The following is a 20192-nucleotide window of genomic DNA, read 5'->3' as shown; positions in this document are numbered from 1 at the left end:
TCTCGTTTTGCTTTCCTGCGTCTAAATCATATTGCCACCAACCTGTCAGCAATGCTACCCATAGCCCTGGGACCACCACTCAGATTTTAAAACCTACCTGAAGACATTTGTCCAGTCAGTGATGGTATGCAGGTCCCTGGCCAGTTCTTTAATGCCTCAGGCGTGCTTGCTTATACCATTCCTTACATAGCTCATATTCCCTCTCTGTATTAAAGAGCCAAGGGGCATGGGGGCGGGGGCATCTGGGTGGCTCAGTGGTTGAACATGTGCCTTCGGGCTCAGGGCATGATCCCGGGGTCCTGGGATCCAGTCCCACATTGGGGTCCCTCCATGGAGCCTGCTTGTCCCTCTGCCTATGTCTCTGCCTCTCTCTGTGTGTGTCTCTCATGATAAATAAATAAAATCTTCGAAAATAAATAAATAAATAAATAAATAAATAAATAAATAAATAAATAAATAGCCAAGGGAAGGGGCGCCTAAGGGGCTCAGTTGGTTAAGTTTCCAACTCTTGATTTCCCTTCAGGTCATGATCTCAGGGTGGTGAGATTAAGCCCTGAATCAGGCTCCCCGCTGAGCAGAGCCTCCTTAAGATTCTTTCTCCCCCCTCTCCCTCTGCCCTTCCCTCTTCCCTCTCTCTAAAAAAAAAAAAAAAAAAAAAAAAATTAGAAATAAAAAAATAAGGAGCCAAAGGGAATAGTACTTGTGTTTGCATCCTGAAAAATGGCAGGCAGCTAAAGTGCATCTGTCTGTAAGTTAATGGCTTACAGATAGATAAGTAGGTAAAGAGGTAGGTGGGTAGAGAGATAGATGATCTATCTGCTCAGTGATTATTTTTTGTCTTCCATATTAATGTAGAAAGGAGTTTTATTCATGTCAGGTTAAAATTAAGGTTAAGTGATCACAAGTCAAGTACAATATTTAAGAATTTAGTTTTTAGTACCCTTAAATGTTTGGAAATATAACACCATTTCTATATCCCCAAAGTTCTTAAAATGGAACTTTTTTCACATCATATTTGATACCAATAGAAATAGATCTTTTTGGAATGAGACTTTAAAAAAAATTTTTTTTTGTCCTTTTGATTGTGTACCCAATGTAGCATTTGTCTACATCTGGCCTATACAAAACAATAGCCATTAGCCATGTGTGGTTACTTAAATTCAAACTCAGTAAAATTAAAGAGCATTAAAAATTCAGTTCATCACTCACCCTGGCCACATTCAAGTGCTCAATAGCCACATGGGTTCGGTAGCTGCCATAATGGAGAACGCAGATGTAAATATTTGTGTTGTCACAGAAAGCTCTGTTGTGCAGTGCTGGTCTAGATGTTCAGCTTTTTACTGAAATATTTTAAGGTTTAATCTTCTCTCACAAGATCTCTACAGTCCTCAGGTCACTTTTCTCAATACAAGGCATCCCTGCAGTCTCTCAGAATACCTTCTGTTGGGAGGGAGCAGCTGTGACAGTTTAATTCCTGCGTCTGAGCCACCACTTGAATGTGTGTGTGGGGTGTTGCATGATGCCATACCCTTAAGTGTGCTCCACATTCCTCAGAGGCTTAAAATTGGCCTTGATCCAGCTGTCGATGAAGGACTGTCAGAGACATTCTAGGAAGCCCTGCAGAGAAGGGAAGGCATGAGGAAAGGAAGGATTAAGGGATTGGTTATCAGTGATCTTGAGGGATGTGGATATATTTAATCATTTCAGGTGAGAACTATCCTTTTTATCATTTGATCCAAGGATTATGTGAATACTTTATAACTGGAAATTTCACTCCCCTTCCCCTCTTTTGTCCACCATGCCCCATCCCTCCCCTCCAGTTCTTAAATTCTTAGCAGTTTTCTTTTTATACATCCTATAAAAACATAAAACATGTTGTTTGGGTTAAAAAATAATTTTCTTTCGACGCATAACAGCATAGAGATCTATAAGTAATTTTTTTTTAAGATTTTATTTATTCATGAGAGACAGAGGGAAAGGTAGAGGCACAAGCAGAGGGAGAACCAGGCTCCCTGCGGGGAACCTGATGTGGAACTTGATCCCAAGACCTGGGGAGGACCTGAGCCAAAGGCAGGCACTCAACCACTGAGCCAGGGAGGTGCCCCTATAAGTAATTCTAATAGAGAAATTGTTTAGGATCACCAAATTGGGTTCTCTCTAAGGACCAAAGGTAAAATTAAAGATAGATCTCTAAAGAGTTCAGCAGTCCCTTCGCTTGGCCCCTGTAATGAGAATGTGGAGCTAAATTAAATATCAGAGTAAATATGTATGTATTGATATTATGGTTTCCTTTTCTCACTACTCTCCCCCAAAAAGGTGCCCCCTGACTGGGAGAGAGGATCCTTCCAGCAAGCCAGTCAGGCCAGCCCTGACTTGAAGCCAAGTCCACAGAATGGCGCCACGTTCCCTTCCTCCAGAGGATATGGCCAAGGGTCACTAATAGCCGATGAAGAGTCCCAGGAGTTTGATGACTTGATATTTGCATTAAAAACTGGTATGTATGAAAAAAAATCCTGGTATGTATGAACCCACAAACCACATTAGAAATAGGCACTCTTGCTGTGCTACAACTTGTATCTTCTTCCCATGAAATTGCAGAAGTACAGTCAGTCACCCCTTAGCACATCCTGATTCTCATGACCCATTCTTAATCCCAGCAAACTTTAGGATATTTTGTTCTTGGCACCAAATATAACACAACCTAAAAATAATTTACAATTTGCTCTTAAGAAAAAGCCATATTCTGACTAAATGTAAATATCTCTGTCCTGGAATCCTGATATAACACCAAGATACCACTGAGACAAATTTAATATTGTAAAGACAAACTGGTGGGGATCTCACCCAGAGAATTTGCCTCTGACCTGCCAAAGACACCTGGAGTGTCTCTGAAGCAAAAAATGTCAAAGGCAATGTCAAAGGCAAGATAATGGGCCACGTATAGTTCTACTGCTTTCCAAGCACCAACATGTATCATATTTCATTGGTTCCTCCTACATGTTCAACCCCACTCAACCTGTGACCCTAATGGATGGTTGTTCTCAAATCAAATATGCAGGATGTTTTCTTAATTTTTTTTTTTTATTAACTAAACTATTCCTGAATGTGGGGCTCAAACTTATAACACTGAGATCAAAAATTGCGTGCTCTACCAACTGAGCCTGCCAGGCACCCCTACAGTTTTTTTTCTTTTATTCTTTCCCTCAGAAAAATCTCAAACTGCCACTGTTATAAAAATTACAGGGCAGCCCGGGTGGCTCAGTGGTTTAGTGCCACCCTCAGCCCACGGCATGATCTTGAAGACCCGGGATCAAATCCCACACTGGGCTCCCTGCATGGAGACTGCTTCTCCCTCTGCCTGTGTCTCTGCCTCTCTCTCTCTTTCTCTCTCTCTCTGTGTGTGTCTCATGAATGAGTAAATTTTAAAAATATATATTTAAAAAAAATTTCAGTGAACTTTTCATTTCTAGATGTACAAGCAAGAAGATATGTCCTTACTCAGATGAAACTATTAAGATAATTATTCAAAGTGCATTTTACTGTATATCCCCTGTATTAAGAATAGTGCCTGGTTCCAGAGTGGCCAGGTGGGACACCTCTGTGACCCTTAATTTGTTTATTTATTATTATTTATTTTTTTTAAAAAAAGAGAAAAGAAAAAAAAGAACAGTGCTTGGCACTTGGTAAAACTTTTGTAGATATCATTGGAAAATGAATGAATGAATGAAAAAATGAAATTTAGAGTTTGCTTGGTGGAATAGACAGTCACACAAACATGACATAAAGAAGAATAAGTAAGTAGTGAAACAAGTTACTAATTATTCAAAAGATCAAGGAAATTTTTTTGAACTCTCTCAGTTGATTCTTGAAAAATATGTGGTTTTAAATAGGTAGAGAGTGGACAAAGGGCATTGCAGACTGAGGGAGTAGGATCAGCTGAAGTCCAGGGCTTACAGGTGCGTGGCCTACAGGTACTTGGGGAGAAGCAACCCTGTAGTGTGGCTGGGGTGGAAGGGGAGTGCAAGCCAGGCAGCAGGAGAAAGGCCCACAAGGTAATTTACCTGCATTGTTACTGACTTACTGTAGTCCCCCAACTGGGTTTTTGTGAACAACCTCCTTGAGATATTTATAGTCATCCTCAATGGGAGGATCCTCTGACTGAGTATATTTGGGAAATTGCAAGGATTCACAATTCACATTAGCATTTAGCAGCTCTGAAAAGTCCTAGAGTAAAGAAACCCACTTCACTTAATTTAACCTGGTGTTTCCGGAACACATTTAGTAATAGATTCATTTTGTGGGAGCAGAACACTTGCTGGTATTTTACATAACATTAAAATGCTATTCAGAAGCCATGCTAAGGAGTGGGATTTTTATAGAACCTAGTGAGCCATGGAGGTTTTTGAGGAGAGGAATGGCATGTTCCCACTGGTTTTTGAGGCAAAATAACTCTTACAAAAGTATGAGGAATAAATTTAGAAGCAAAACCAGAAAGGCTGGGAGATTATTATAATCGTCCAAGGGAATGAGATTTGGGCCTCAGATCTGGGGAGTGGAAATGAGAAAGAGAGGATGAACACAAGAGGAAGGCTGAGGGAACACAGAGAGGACAGTTCCCAAAGGCTTCTGCTTCTCACTTTGATGGCTGAGGAATTGTATAAGGAGCATGTATTCATTTGTTTTAGGGGGAAACTGATGAGTTCAGATTTGGAAGTATTGGTTATTAATCCTGGGGGTCTTAAATATTCAGGGTTGAAGGATCTTAGCCGAGGGTGCAGGCTGGAGGTATTTGTTTGACATGTATCCATGTAGAGACTACATTCAACACTGTGGGAATAGACAAGTTTGATCTTGGGAGAGTGAAGGAGAGAGAGAAGAAAAGGGAAGAGAAGAGGAAGGGAGAGGAGACAAAGGAAGGGCAATGAGAAGAGCATCCTGTATAATATCTCTAAAGAGTGAATAGGGGCAACCTGGGTGGCTCAGTTGGTTAAGTGTCCTTAAGTGTCAGTTAAGTATCAGTTGATTTCAGCTCATGTCATGATGTCAGGGTCGTGAGACCAAGCCTGGTGTTGGGCTCTGTACTCAGTGCAGTCTGCTTGAGATTCTCTATCTCCTCCACTCCCATCCCCCCGCCCTTGCACTCCACGCTAGCTCTCTTGCTCTCACTCTCTCTCTCTGGAACATAAATTTAAAAAAAAAAAAAAATGAGTGAATAGAAGAGGATCCCACAGAGGAAACTGCAGCATGGTGAGAAAGAAGTAAAGAGAGAAGTTTCATGAAGGAGGGAATGAACAGCTGTCTAAAATGTTCACTAGCAGGACTAAAATGGGTCTTTCAGATTACTAGTAATTCTCAGGGACAATTATGTCCCCAGCACTACAAAGTTGATGTTGTGACACTGGAAACATAAAATGAATTCTTGCAGCATAATTAAATTAGATGTGGGTCCTATATATATCACAAGTATTAAATGCATCTAGTTCAGGAATGTATGGAATGACTTGCTTACTTATAGATGAGTTTAGCATTCCTTGGAACTCACTAAACTCGTTAGGAAATAAATACTTTAAAAGACCGAAATAAGAGTCTCTAGCATTGGTTCCCTCTATTTTTAGAAAAGGTACTATAATAATCAAGCACCACCCCCAAGACACTTCATCATAGGATATGGGCAAATCAAAGGAGCAAGTCTACGTGCCATTCCATTTACAGCTGAATTTAGAGTTGACACGTAGGCCTAGATTTGGCCCAGCAGAGGGTTTTGTTTGATTGTCATGGCATTTTAACATTTTTTAAGCCCAAATTTTAAAATTCAGAGATATCCCAGGGTACCTCGCAGTCTCAGTAGTGGATCATGTGACACTTGATCTTGGGCTTGTGAGTTAGGGCCCCACACTGGGTGTAGAGATTACTTAAAAAAAAAAAAAAAAAAAAAAAAAAAAACAGAGATAGCCCATAAAAGCCCAGAATTTCTTTAAAAAATAAAATTCTAGGGATCCCTGGGTGGCGCAGCGGTTTGGCGCCTGCCTTTGGCCCAGGGCGCAATCCTGGAGACCCGGGATCGAATCCCACGTCGGGCTGCCGGTGCATGGAGCCTGCTTCTCCCTCTGCCTATGTCTCTGCCTCTCTCTCTCTCTCTCTCTGTGACTATCATAAATAAATAAAAAAATTAAAAATAAATAAAAATAAAAAATAAAATAAAATAAAATTCTAGCAACAAAGTGCTTAAAATCTAGGCAATCTTAAAATCTCTTGATTGGAATTGAGTAATGGCCATCCCTTTAGACAGCACATGAGCTCTTTGATTTGTCCAGTGCTCACCAGACCTGTGTCACTGGTTTATGCTGGCCGACCTAACATTTGGGTTTGCAAACCTTGATCTATTACCAGTCCACTTTAACCATGGGCACTCCAAGTCTAGTACTGGGAACAGTGGGTCTTCCAAGTCTTTTCATGTAAACTCTTAAACAACTTTGGAAAGCTATGTAACCCTTTGCATATATATGAAAATCTAAGGATTTTCATCATAAGTTTAAATAGTTTCAAATAATGTGATTTCCATTGTACTATAGATTTTAGTGTTTAAAAATGAAAATTTCACATTATTGTTTTAAACTAATTCAGAGCAATCTAAGTACCATAGCAATTTGATACACACTGTTATTCCTTTTTTTCTTTTAGATATTTATTTATTTATTTATTTGAGAGAGAGAGAGAGTGCAGGGGAAGGGTCAGAGGGAGAGGAAGAAAAATAATCTAAAGCAGACACTGAGCTCAGCATAGAGCCTGACTCAGGGCTTGATTCCAAAATCTTGAGATCATGACCGGAGCTGACATTGAGAGTCAGACACCTAACTGACCCACACACCACATATTCATTTCATTTTTATTTTTTTTTTATTTTTTTTTAATTTTATTTATTTATTTATGATAGTCACAGAGAGAAAGAGAGAGAGGCAGAGACACAGGCAGAGGGAGAAGCAGGCTCCATGCACCGGGAGCCCGACGTGGGATTCGATCCCGGGTCTCCAGGATCGCGCCCTGGGCCAAAGGCAGGCGCCAAACCGCTGCGCCACCCAGGGATCCCCATTTCATTTTTAAATTATAGGAGCAGGCTTTTCTCTTACAAGCTTATGGGCTTTTCTGCCTTCAGCTCAGGACGTGATCCAGGGTCCTGGGGTTGAGTCCCGCATTGGGCTCCCTGCATGGAGCCTGCTTCTCTCTCTGCCTATGTCTCTAACTCTCTTTCTGTGTCTCTCATGAATAAATAAATGCAATCTTTTAAAAATAAATAAATATATACATACATAGAATCTTTAAAAATAATAATAAAATAAAATATTAAGTGTTCTTACAAATAATTATCAAAAACTCTTCAGAAGAGTGCACATGGGAGTGCTTAGCTGGCTCAACTGGAGGAACACGCAGCTCTTGATCTCAAGCTCATGAGTTCAACCCCCACATTGGATATAGAGATTACTTAAAAAAAAAAAAAAAGTTTATTTATTTATTTAAGTGCACATAGAAGCTAAAGATCTAGGAGTACATTTTCTTTAAGCTGTCCTTCTCACGCCACCCTGGACCCTTTGAAAAACCTTCATGTACCACAAGTTAAAGGAATCCCATTGCTTCAGACACTTTATAAAGGAATTCAGAGGCACTGACCAGAAGCATTGTATAGTATTAGATTTTGAGGTGGGACAGCCAGCTCAGTGGCCAGATTTTTATGTTGATCCAAAGCTGACAAGATTCTAGAATATGTCAAGCTTGGAGCGTATTGAGCTTAGAAACAAGATTTCCTTCACAGAAGGCCTCTTCCAGAAAGACTAATCTGATTCCCTATCAGCCTTCATCCCTTAGCTTCCTTCCTGGTTTTACCTCAGGCCAAGGACATAAATGTCATGGTAAACATTTCTTTATTGGAAACCTCAAATGATTTCTTTTTCAGTCAGAAGAAAATAAATGACAAGTCCTTGAATAGAAATGAAAACATTCAGAATCAAGGCCTAAATACTCAAATTCCTCTAAGAACTCATTAATAAATTTCTCTTTCAGATAGATCACATAAAACCACAATGACTTATTTAACTTCAAAAACTTCTAGAGACCAGTGTGCTAAATAAAGTTAAATGGGCATCAAAGCGGAGGAGCAAAATTTGGAAAGATTTTTTTTTTCCTTCAGAAAAAGGTTGAAGGAGAATGACCTTTGTATCACTGTCACATTTGAAAAATCTGTAGAAAATAGGAATGGGCCGTGGGATCAGAGAGCCCTGACTTGGCATCCTAGTTCTGTAATGTACTATCTGTGTGATTTTCAGCAAGGGACTCAAGGTTTCAGTTTCCTCATTTAGCAAATAAGAGTTATTATAATTAGCTTATAAATTTTCATGAAGGTTAGAGATTGTTAATGTGAAGAATCTATCACTATCTGACAGATTTGAAGTTCAGTAGCACATTGTATATATTGTTTGTTGGGCTCAGCTTATTATGCTTAAAAACTATTTGAAATGTTCATCGTGTATTCCAGAACACCTGGGTGTTCGTTGCACCATGGCTATAAGTGAGGTAGGAATGGCATTGGGGGTGAGCCAAGAAGGTAAGCAATGTATTCTATAGCTGAGGTTGCATACTCAAAGCCTAGAGGACAAGGAAGCAACACAGTAAGAACTGCCACCACAAGAGGCAGTGTGGTATAGAAGAAAACACCTTACATTTGGGGTTGAAAGACCATTGGATATCTGCATTCTGTGACTTCCCTGCTGTGTGACCTAGAAACTCACTGAACACCTTTGATCCCCAGGCGATCCCTGCATCTATTAAACAAGACTAATAATCATCCCTTTCCTAACTAAAGCGTGTTGAAATATCGAACAAAGGAGAGGTACTAGATGAATATAAAATATTACTTCTAGTTCCTGTGTTCCTCACTGTCTGCTCAGTAGGCTTCCACTACAGAACACTCTAGTGTGCTTTGTCAAGATGGTGGGCAAACACTTCCATATTCCTAATGAGATTTGGAGCAGGCAGGCAGAGTCATTGGGAGCTGATACTAGTTCATTCATTAAGCCCCACTCTGCCCTGATGGTAATTGTGGTGCCCTCTCTGCTTCTCTGTAGTTGATCCCATATTGGGCAACTTTGTTGTGTAGCCCTTTTGTTCCTCCTCACCTGGATTAAGCTGCTATGGGCCTCGGGGTCCCAGTTACCTTCTCCTTATACAGTGGCCAGTGTCTTCCTAAGCTACTGAGTTTCTTCCAAGAGGGACAGCTCCCCTGTTCCCTGGGCAGAGAAGAAGCATGGGCCTTTGGCCCTTTTAAAGCATAGCAGCAGACTCAAATGTTATCAACCAAAAATCATAAATGATTCAAGAGGGCTAGGTAAAAACAGGGGCAAACAGAGGGTAGCTCCAGATCTGTGTTTTTGTCAAAATATTGTCATTGGGAACATTCTAGTTCTTAACCAGAGGAAAGAGTTCATGGGTGTTTGTCACACATTTTGTTCTGTGACTTACATACATTATCTGGGGGATACCATATAATTTATTATCCAAACCAGGAAAGTTTAAGAGAATAAAGGGGATGTGATTCTGGCATAAACTAGGATTTTTCTTTTCAAATACTGTATCCCTCACCTCCTTGTTTTGAAAGAAGGTGAAAGAACTATCTGCAGGAGGGTGTGAAAATGAGCTTTGGTGAATGGGCAGGAGGAAAAGACCCTCAGGCTGGAATTAATGTGGCATGTGCAGGACCAGACAGGAGATCTGATCACTTTGAGAAAGCTTTCCAACAGGTACAGGCTGAAATCTATTTAATAGGGTAGAGCCAGATTAGGAAGTATCCTGAAAGCCAACGCCAGACTTGATGCAGTTGGTGATAGGAACTGATTGTTCCTGGGAAGGAGAGGGCAGTGGAATGCGGAATGGATCAGAGGAACAGAACGGGCAAAAAGACTGAAAGAGACATTGGTAAGAACTAGAATGCAGAGCATGGTTAATTAATACATTCAGCAAACATTTATTGAACACCCACAGTGTGCAGAGCACGGTCCTATGAACTAGAAGATAGAAAGATATGAGGGACATGATGCAATGAGGGAGTCAGACATGATAAAAGAGAATCATCATGTTTCTGTGGATGGCAGTGGTGACAGCTGAATTGATATTGACAGAAAGAATGGAGGCAGCCAAATTAAGGAGGTGGGGGGTAAGAGCATGTTGGACAGAGGTGGAAATAGTAGTGAGATGTCAAGCTAGTGAGCAAGCAGGGGTCAAGCAGATGGTGTGGGCCTTGAAGCAGGGCTGAAGACAAGGTCTCCAGTGGTGACCGGAAGGAAAAGATTCAGGAGGAAGCACAAGAGCTCTCTGGAAGGAGCCAACAAATCGGAGGATGAGATGGGCAACTGCAGTGTCCCAGAAGCAAAGAGTGGATGTGGGGTTCCAACAGCAGCCTTTTGCTGAGACATTGGAAAAGACAAACCCAGAAGAGGGAGGGCTCAGCTGCAAAAAGGCAGTGTGTGTGTATGGGGGCGGGGGGGATGCTTCCTGCTTCCATCCCCAAATAAGTTAAGAACCTAATCCACCATCTTCCCACACCTACCGAATCTCCAGAACTGTCTTTCCTGTATCTCAAACAGAAAGGGAAGTCACAGCTACCCAGCAACTGGGTTTTCACTCTCCTTCTTGTTTGTAGAGTCTAGTGCCCAGCGGAGGGGGAGGAGTGGGAGCCGTAATCTCTTGTGATTCAACCCAGCAGCACACCCCGTGACCACATCCCCATTCTGTGTATGTGTGTGTGTGTGTTTGTGTGTGTGCGCGCGCACAAGCGTGAGAAAGAGAAAGAGAACATGAATTCGTGGTCCTCTGCACATTAGAGAAGAAAAGAACGAGGCATTACTCTGGCACAGTGTTAAATTCTCTGAATTATTCTGAGTTGTAAAAAGAGTGGTGAATAGTGGAAGTTCCTCAAAACAGAGATTCTGGGCGCTATCTGTAATTAACAGCTAGCCTTGTGGGATTTGTGTATGGATCTGTTTTGGTACCGTGTTACACAATTATTTTTATCTTGGGATCAGATCTCAGTCATTCAGAGCCGTGTCTTCTGAGCGCTGATATGACAGCATGTGTTGTCAATACATGTCTTTCTTCTCAGATCACTGCCCACACTGGGTCTCAGCGGAAGGACCCATTAGGTTCAGTACACGTGGGGTTAGAGGTTTGGTTTTCTAACTATAAACCCTACCCTCCTGCTAAAAACTACTTGTTGTGTTTTTGTTTTTTTTTTAATAAGCTCCCAGTGGAGAAATGCAGTTCTTGGGAGTAAGTTACACATGTCAACCATGTGGAAACAGAAAAGGTTGAGAACCTAGACTTGTGTCTTTAGAAATCACTTTTTACTTAAAAAACTACCAAAAGGAATTTTAATACAGGCTTATAATTGTTAGGTTTAATAATATTTAGTCAAGCTGCACCTGGCAGACTCGGTCGGTAGAGCATGCAACTCTTGATCCACTTTGGGTGTGGAGCCTACTTTAAAAAAATGATAATGGTGATATGTATTCGAAACATATAGCTCACTATATACCAATATAATAGAAATAACCGTGTGTCAACTTGATGTAACTTGATTCTTAATTCACTGCACTAATGATTGGGAATTTTGTGTTGATTCTTTTTCCTCTCTCCCTCTGCCTGTGTCTCTGCCTCTCTCTCTGTGTCTCTCATGAATAAATAAATAAAATCCTTAAAATTGTATATATATTCTTCTTCTCTTACAGGTGCTGGTCTCAGTGTGAGTGACAATGAATCTGGTCAAGGCAGCCAGGAGGGAGGCACCTTGACTGACTCTCAGATTGTAGAACTCAGGAGGATACCCATTGCTGATACCCACCTCTAGTGCTTCAGTAACAATTAGAATGATGCTTTCCTGTTTGTAATGGCTTTGTGCTAAACTCTGTAACTTTTTTTTTTAAACTCTGTAACTTTTATACACACAGCTATATAATAGGAACCTGTGAATTGTACTGGACGATTAACCCCAAGGTGATTGTTTTTTTTTGGAATATGAACTACTTACCTGTGTGCAACCTGAAAATTCACTACTATGATGAAAGATGGGATCAGTTTATATCAATTAATAGTTCACACATATTCCAAGAATATTCATTGTTTTTTAATCATCTGACCTGGCTAACATTGTTTAATAAAAGTAATAAAAATCAATAAAAACAATAGAATCCATTTGACATCACCCAAGCTCATTATTTACGTGGAAATGTGTATGAGCAAAGAAATGCACTATATCTAGATGAGGTCAAGCCCTCTATTTCTTCCGGTATTGATACAGGTCATCCAGATTTAAGACTTCACAGCTTCTAGAGGATTTTCATTCCTAAAAAACATAAAATTCATTGTCTGTTGAAGATTCTTCACCTACGTATTGATGGGGATACTGCAGTCTGCATAGTCTTTCATAGAAAGTATGTATTTCTGCTCATTATGAAATTAGGGATCTGAACATTTTCCAAAATAAATGTTCTGTTCCCAGTTAAAAATAACCACTACATCAAGCACTTCAAGCACAGCTAAGACAAGAAGCATTCAAACAGTGTAGTTTGTTTAGGAGAAATATTTCTTGGTTTCCATTTTTCAGTCTTTGTCTCAGAATGAAAAATCAGAAAGTCTATCTCAGAACAAACACTGTTGTGTTCATGATGATTTCATTTACTATGGTTCCAGAAAAATCATTAGGAACAGAACACATTTGTCCTAAGGAAGCCTTTATGACCTTCTGTTTTTGAATTCTTCAGTATTTCTGAGAAAATCAATGATTTCTCAAGAAAAAAATTAAGAAATAATTATCTAAAAGAAAATTTTGTTTTGTTAATAATTTCCTATAAAGCCATAAAACATCACAGTGCCCTATAGTCACCGTTAAGGATGGCTTTATTCTTTATAAAGCCTGAGTGGCATTATTTATCTTGATAAATTATTAAATGACTCTTCTATTAGTCTTCCCCCCTCCTATCTCCTCCCTCTTATATTGAGTGTTCATGGGTATATTGTCATTGTAGGTAGAAAACAAAAGCTGCACTGCAGAATCAAATAGCATAACAAGGCTCCATCCTTGGTGAAGTTTTAATCCTTTTTAGGAACTTTAGAAATAGTGGTAACAAGATTGCATTTATCTTAAGTGACAAATAAGTTAATTGTCTCACCGATTCTACATACATTGCTCATACAAACATACATAGTCTGTTTCATTATAGGGTAGAAGCAATGGATGAAATTGGTTACAATATGTAAAATATAAGAGAAAAATGTAAAATTGGTAAACATATTAAAATTGTTCATAGATTTTAATGAATTGGGGGCTTAGGTCATGATTATTGAAATGTGAGCTGTCCTTGTATGGAATCCAGGAGTCCTATCACTGTAAATATTTTCCCCAGATAACTAGATTCTTATTTGTCACTTAAGATAAATTCAGTATTGTGACCACTATTTTCAAAGTTCCTAAAAGGACTATAACCTCACCAATGAGGGATTCTCTAACAAAGGCAATTGCCAATAGCTACTTTCATTTCTACATGTTGTCAGAATTTGGGGAAAATCTGGCCCAACACACGACAAATCGGGGATACGTTTTCTCCTTCGGGTGACTGGATTTCTAGTGCTGTCCAAAATGCCATCTTGATAAGGAATCAAAAGGACCACCTGCTAGTGTTCAGCATGATTCTTTTAAATATTGGAAGGAAAAAAAACAAGATTTCTAGAAGCCACAGTGCTAAAATAAATAAGCTTCCTATTCCAACAGCAGCAATATTTTGCCATCCTGTTTCCTCCCAATGTAGAGTAAAATGGGACACTTGCCAAAGAAGTATAGTACTATGTAGAAAGAGGCAAATCAAGTCAAATTCCTCAAAGTGAAAACTAAAAGGCTGGGACTATAAAACATTGTGGTCTTTATCTTTCAGGGGGTTTGGACCTCTTTTTCTTCATGATATTTTTAAAGGAGCTTTATTTGATATGATTCACATTCCATACAACTCACCCACTTAAAGTGTGCAATTCAATAGTATTTGGCGTATTAGATTATTGGGTTTTTTTTTTTTTACATTTTTAAAAAATATTTTATTTATTTATTCATGAGAGACACACACAGAGAGAGAGGCAGAGACATAGGCCGAGGGAGAAGCAGGCTCCATGCAGGGAGCCTGATGTGGGACTCCATCCCAGGAGTCTGGGACCGTGCCCTGAGCTGAAGGCAGACTCTCAACCGCTGAGCCACCCAGGCATCCCTATTGTTTTGTTTTTGTTTTTGTTTTTTAAGATTTTATTTATTTATTCATGAGAGACACACAGAGAGAGAGAGAGAAAGGCAGAGACACAGGCAGAGGGAGAAGCAGTCTCTATGCAGGGAGCCTGACATGGGACTCAATCCCAGGTCTCCAGGATTGCACCCCGGGCTGAAGGCAGCACTAAACTGCTGAACCACCGGGGCTGCCCCTACTGGGGTTTTTTAATTGTAAAATATATGTTAACACAAAATTTCCATTTTAACTATTTTTAAATGTGATTTTTAAATTCAATCACCTTAATTAAATTTATAATGCCCGGCAGCTATCCCCTCTATTTTCAAAACTTTTTTCACCACCCCAAACAGAAACCCTATATTTCTTATCTCCATATTTTCTGTATTCTCTCGGTAGGTGGCTAACATTTCCTTGGGTGATGGCTCTACTTCCATGTTTTTGTGATTTTAAAATTTGCTTTTTTAGTTTTTTTTTTTTTTCAATTTTTATTTTTTAGAAAGTTAGAGATTTTCCTAATCTAGACACAAGTGCTGACAGGCATGCAATTGAGTATGGAGTGGTGGTGATGCTACTAAAATTCCTACCAAGACAGGAGAACAAATAAGTGAAAATCTTAGTGTGCAAAACACAGAAAGAATTTCACTCTGGTACTTTGAGTCCATGTTCAATTTATTGAAGTATCTTAGGTTTTGTTTTGTTTTAAGACATTATTTTTTTTTTTTTTTTTAATTCATGATAGTCACAGAGAGAGAGAGAGAGAGGCAGAGACACAGGCAGAAGGAGAAGCAGGCTCCATGCACCGGGAGCCCGACGTGGGATTCGATCCCGGGTCTCCAGGATCGCGCCCTGGGCCAAAGGCGGGCGCCAAACCGCTGCGCCACCCAGGGATCCCGACATTATTTTTTTTAAGTAATCTCTAGACCCAATGTCAGGCTCAGACTCACAATTCCAAGATCAAGAGCCTCATGCTTCATCAACCTCAGCCAGCCAGGTGCCCCTGTGGTGTCTTAGGGTTTAATCAATATTTCCATGTCTCCCAAATCTGATCAGAGAAGTTGAAACACATAATTGGGGTATGACTGGAAAAAGAAAATGCTCTTCAGGAACATAGTTCCCAAGCAATTTCACCTTATGTTTACCAACACTTAAGATGCTCCTTGAGTTTAGCCTTAAGGCCTCTGGATAGATCTGTTTGAGGGTAGGTCTCAATCAGATAAGTTAAGTGATGTTAACCTTCTCATAGCAGCTGAATGCCAGAGTAGATTTCCTCTAGACAGCCTGATCTTGGTAGGAACAGAGAAAACAACAGGGCATCCCTATGTTTCTATGGCCTTTTAATTGCTGATGGCATGGGCCTAGTCTCCTCAGTGCTTCTCTGGTAGGATGTTAGTAAAAGAACCACATTGTCTATAAGTGGTATTTAAAGAATGAACCAAGTTACTAAATCTAGGAACTCTTCTATTATCTTGAATCTCTCCTAGTCTTTTTGACTAATAGAATAAGTGAGACAGATGAGTGATATTCTTACTGATAAAATGTAGTTGGTACACTAATGTTATTTTTATCTAATATATCTCATCTACCAAAATTGTTTTTAGGGTATCTATCTATCTATCTATCATCTATCTATATACCCAACGGGAGGCTTGAACTCATGACCTTGAGATCAAGGATTGCATGGTCTTCCAAACGAGCCAGCCAGGTGTTCCTCACCTACCCAAATTTTTAATCTCATAAAAATAATTTCAATACTATAGTAGAAAACTAAACTCAACTTTACAAAAATCTAGGAAACTCCAGATGCTTTATTATAATTATAACACATGCTAGCTGGCACATACTTGTGAATATATGCACAATATTCCTGAGGGGGGGAAAAAGCAAACATTCCTTTTTACTGCTGTCTGTAACTGTTCAAATCACTTTGACAAGTTTGGCAACCCCCTTAATTGGGAATTTACTACACTGGAGATAAAAGAGTCTAACAAGGAATATATTTAAAGCAATCATGATGTTCACTAATGCTTCAGTATCATTGATTTAGGGCCAATAAACATCTTTTACTTAAGAAGATTACATAGTTGCAGGATAAGAAGCAAATGGAGAATAGCCCTGTTTCCCATCATCTATGACAATGGGATGCAGTTATCAAGTACTATTACCATGGTTCTTGGGAGTACTATAGGATGCTTCCAATTTAATTCCCAGTCTGGCCCCTGCTGGGGACTTAACAGCTGAGTCTAGCAGCTTTGACTATCCCATGAGCACCAGTGTTAGAGCTGAAGTCCCTAAAAATGACTCAGCTCGAGGAAATTGTTAGCACTCACAGAACTGAAATAGTATTTTAGTCCTGTGAGAAAACAGATAAACACTGCTTTCTAATAGATAGAAGATTTCAGGGGCACCTGGGTGGCTCAGTCAATTAAGTGTCTGGTCTCAATTCAGTTCATGATCCCAGGGTCCTGGGATTGAGCCCCACACTGCACTCCCCACTCAATGGGACTTCTCTTTCTACCTGCTTGTGCTTTCTCTCTATTTTCTCTCTTTCTCTCTCTCAAATAAATAAATAAAAATAAAATGAAAAGATTTTAAATTAAGCAGCATAAATCATACTTTTTTCTTTAGGAGTTTATAAGCAAGATCACGATTTTGACCTTTTAAAATATATAAGGATGAGCTATTTTTTTCATAACATTAATGAAGGGAAGAGACAATGCAAATCATTTCAATGTCACTTATTTTGGGTTTGATTATGACTATGATTATAGTTATTTTAAAAATAAAGGTATATATATGTATATGTCTGAGAGAGAGATTGAAAGAAACAATTCTGGGAAGTCAGAGCAAGAAAAGCAAGGAAATATTGATAATAACAATTTCCATTACAGTTTACAAGGCATGATTTCAAAAGATTTTGAAAAGCTGATTAATGAAGTATATGTAACTGTCCATCATCCTGCCCCATAATATATATCCTTACTCTATATCCATCAAAATCATTTTTTTAAGACTTGCCACATTACAGGGGAGAAGTAGTATTTATTTATTTATTTTAGAGAAAGTATGTGAGAGGGGATGGGGTGGGGGAGGGGTACAGGGAGAATGAGAGTGAGAGGGAGAGCGAGAGGGAGAGTGTGCGTGAGAGAGAGAGGGAGGGAGGGAGAGAGAGAATCTTAAATAGACTCCACATTCAGCATGGAGCCCAATGCAGGATTTAATTTCATGACCCTGAGATCATGACCTGAGCCAAAATCAAGAGTCAGACACTTAACTGGCTGAGCAACCCAGGTGCCCCAGAAGTAGTAATCGTTTAATAAAATACTAGAAAGAGTAGATGAGAACAGTAAAACAGATTAGAAAGGTGCTCAAGAGCTGTCAGGGGCATTATAGTTCCTTTCTGGATTATTCCATCAAATAATGCACAGGTATCATGTAGTAAGTGGTTTGTTCCTTATTTTATTTATTTTTTTTTATTTTTTAAAAAGATTTATTTATTTATTTAGTTAGTTAGTTAGTTAGTTAGTTAGTTATGATAGACACAGAGAGAGAGAAAGGCAGAGACACAGGAGGAGGGAGAAGCAGGCTCCATGCCGGGAGCCCAATGTGGGACTCAATCCCAGGACCCCAGGATCGTGCCCCCGGCCAAAGGCAGGCACCAAACCGCCAAGCCACCCAGGGATCCCCTGTTCCTTATTTTAAAAGGTGATCTTTACCTTCCAGTTTCATCCATTTGGTCACATATTGCAAAACTTCCTTCTTTTTTAAAAGGCTGAATAGTATTCCATTGTATGTATATACCACATGTTCCTTAGCTGTTCATCCAAAGATGGACCTTTGGGTTGTTTCCATATCTCGGCTATTATGAATATACTGCAACAAACATGGAATAACTTCAAGATACTGACTACAGTTCTTTTGGATAAATACCAAGAAGTGAGAGTGCAGAATCATATGAGACTTCTATTTTTATTTATTTTTTTTTTTTCTTGAGGAACCTCCATACTGTTTGCCATTGTGGCAGTGCTGTTTTGTATTCCCACCAACGGTGTGTAAAGTTTCTAATTTCTTCACATCCTCACCAACACTGGTCTTCTGTTGTTGTTGTTGTTTTATCATGGCAATCTTGACAGGTGAGATGATATCTTGTGATTTTGATTTGCATATTTTCTTGTGATTAGTGATTTGATCATTTTTACATATGTCTATTGACTATTTGTATGTCTTCTTTGGAGAAATGCCTCCATTCAGGAAATGACTCCTATTCAAATCCTCTGTCCTTTTCATAATTTCATCATTGGTTTTTTTGCTATTGAGTTGTAGGAGTTCCTTATATTTTGGAGATTAACCTCTTCTCAAATATATGGATTGTAAATATTTTCTCCCATTCTGTAGGTTGCCTTTTCACTCTTTTGATAAGTGAAATAACCTAGTGACAGAAAGACAAATAGTGCATGATTCAACTTATAGAAGCCATCTAAAATAGTCAAAATCATAGAATCAAAGAATAGAATGGTGGTTTTCTAGGGCTAAGGGAAGGATGAAATTGAGAGTTACTAACCAATAGTCATAAAGTTTAATTAAGCAAGATGAATAAGCTCTAGAGATCTGCTGTACAATATTATACCTATAGTAAAAAATACTGTACACTTAAAAATGTTTTTAAAGATTTTATTTATTTATTCATGAAAGAGAGAGAGAGAGAGAGGCAGAGACACAGGCAGAGGGAGAAGCAGGCTCCATGCAGGGAGCCCGAAATGGGACTCGATTCCGGGTCTTCAGGATCACACCCTGGGCTGAAGACAGCGCTAAACTGCTGAGCCAGGTTTAGCTGCCCTGTACACTTAAAATTTTGTTAAAAGGGTAAATCTGTTAAGTGTTGTTACCCAATAAAATAAAACTTTTATTATTTTATTTTTAAAAACTTGCCAGCAGGGCTTCTTAATCACTGTAATTCACTGCAACTGCTGGCATTGATAGAAAAGGAAGTTCAGACAATTTTTAAAAAGTTTTTCAATCTCTTCTGAAATCTTAGTAACCCCTCACAGAATCCCTAATGCCATCTGCAGACCCTCATTTGAGAAACCCACAGTAGATTGTAAGCTCATGAAGAGTGGGAAATCCATCTTACTTGTTTTGGTATCTAAAGCACCTCACACAATGCCTGGAACAAAATTGATGCCCAATAGATACATTTGTTTAAAAAAATCATTTTTATCCTGAGAGCATGATTTTTCTTGATCTTTTATATATTTAAGTAGAGATGTTTTGCTTTTAAAAATCCAAATGGATAGCAGTTATTGAACAACTTAGATGCCATATCATCTTCATGTTAACAGCAGCTTTCATTTTCAAAGCTGTAATTTGTTGAATTATAACTACTAATTCATTCCGCTGCCTAGTTATCTAACGAGTCTTGAAAACCACTGAGGTCCTCTGGAAAACTTAATTTCATTTGGCAATAGCCTATATAAAAAGTTATGAAGTAGGATTTTTTTAAAGGATTCCTTGGTAGGGGCAGAAGGGAGGCCAAATTGAGAGTAAACAGACAAGAGGCAATATTTACTCTTCATATCTCATTGTTATCCATGACCTATTAGTCATAAGGGTTTTGTGTAGAAAATTACATATGCATGAGTATTTTGTAACTAAAGGGTTATAATTTGCAATCTCTCTCATACTTATCTGGTTCCACAGTAGGAAGTCAAAGAAGTGTGTACTGTGTCATTCATGGTTGATTCATTATGCCTGTACTAAATACATTTGAAATAACAGTCTGCATTGTAACACTCAAACATAGATAACATGTAATTTCTAATCTTAGTGAACCAAGATAATAAGACTAATTGTTCTCTGAAGCTAAGAAATCAATGTCTACCAGATTAA

The 20192-nt window shown here is 39.0% G+C and overlaps 1 protein-coding gene across 1 annotated transcript in view; it reads left to right on the top strand.

The window, feature by feature from the left end:
- The window catches only part of ADGRV1 (adhesion G protein-coupled receptor V1), a 521868-nt gene extending 509634 nt beyond the window's left edge, over positions 1-12234 (top strand). The window contains exons 89-90 of the mRNA XM_077865031.1: positions 2317-2494; positions 11772-12234. Coding sequence (XP_077721157.1) covers positions 2317-2494; positions 11772-11890 — 297 coding nt within the window. The 3' untranslated portion in view covers positions 11891-12234. The remainder of the gene's footprint in view (positions 1-2316; positions 2495-11771) is intronic.
- The last annotated feature ends 7958 nt before the right edge of the window (positions 12235-20192 follow it).

The sequence above is a fragment of the Canis aureus genome, chromosome 2, assembly GCF_053574225.1.
Source record: "Canis aureus isolate CA01 chromosome 2, VMU_Caureus_v.1.0, whole genome shotgun sequence".
NCBI classification, from domain to species: domain Eukaryota; kingdom Metazoa; phylum Chordata; class Mammalia; order Carnivora; family Canidae; genus Canis; species Canis aureus.
The sequence above is the reverse complement of the archived record's forward strand: the minus strand, read 5'-3'. Positions and strand labels throughout refer to the sequence as shown.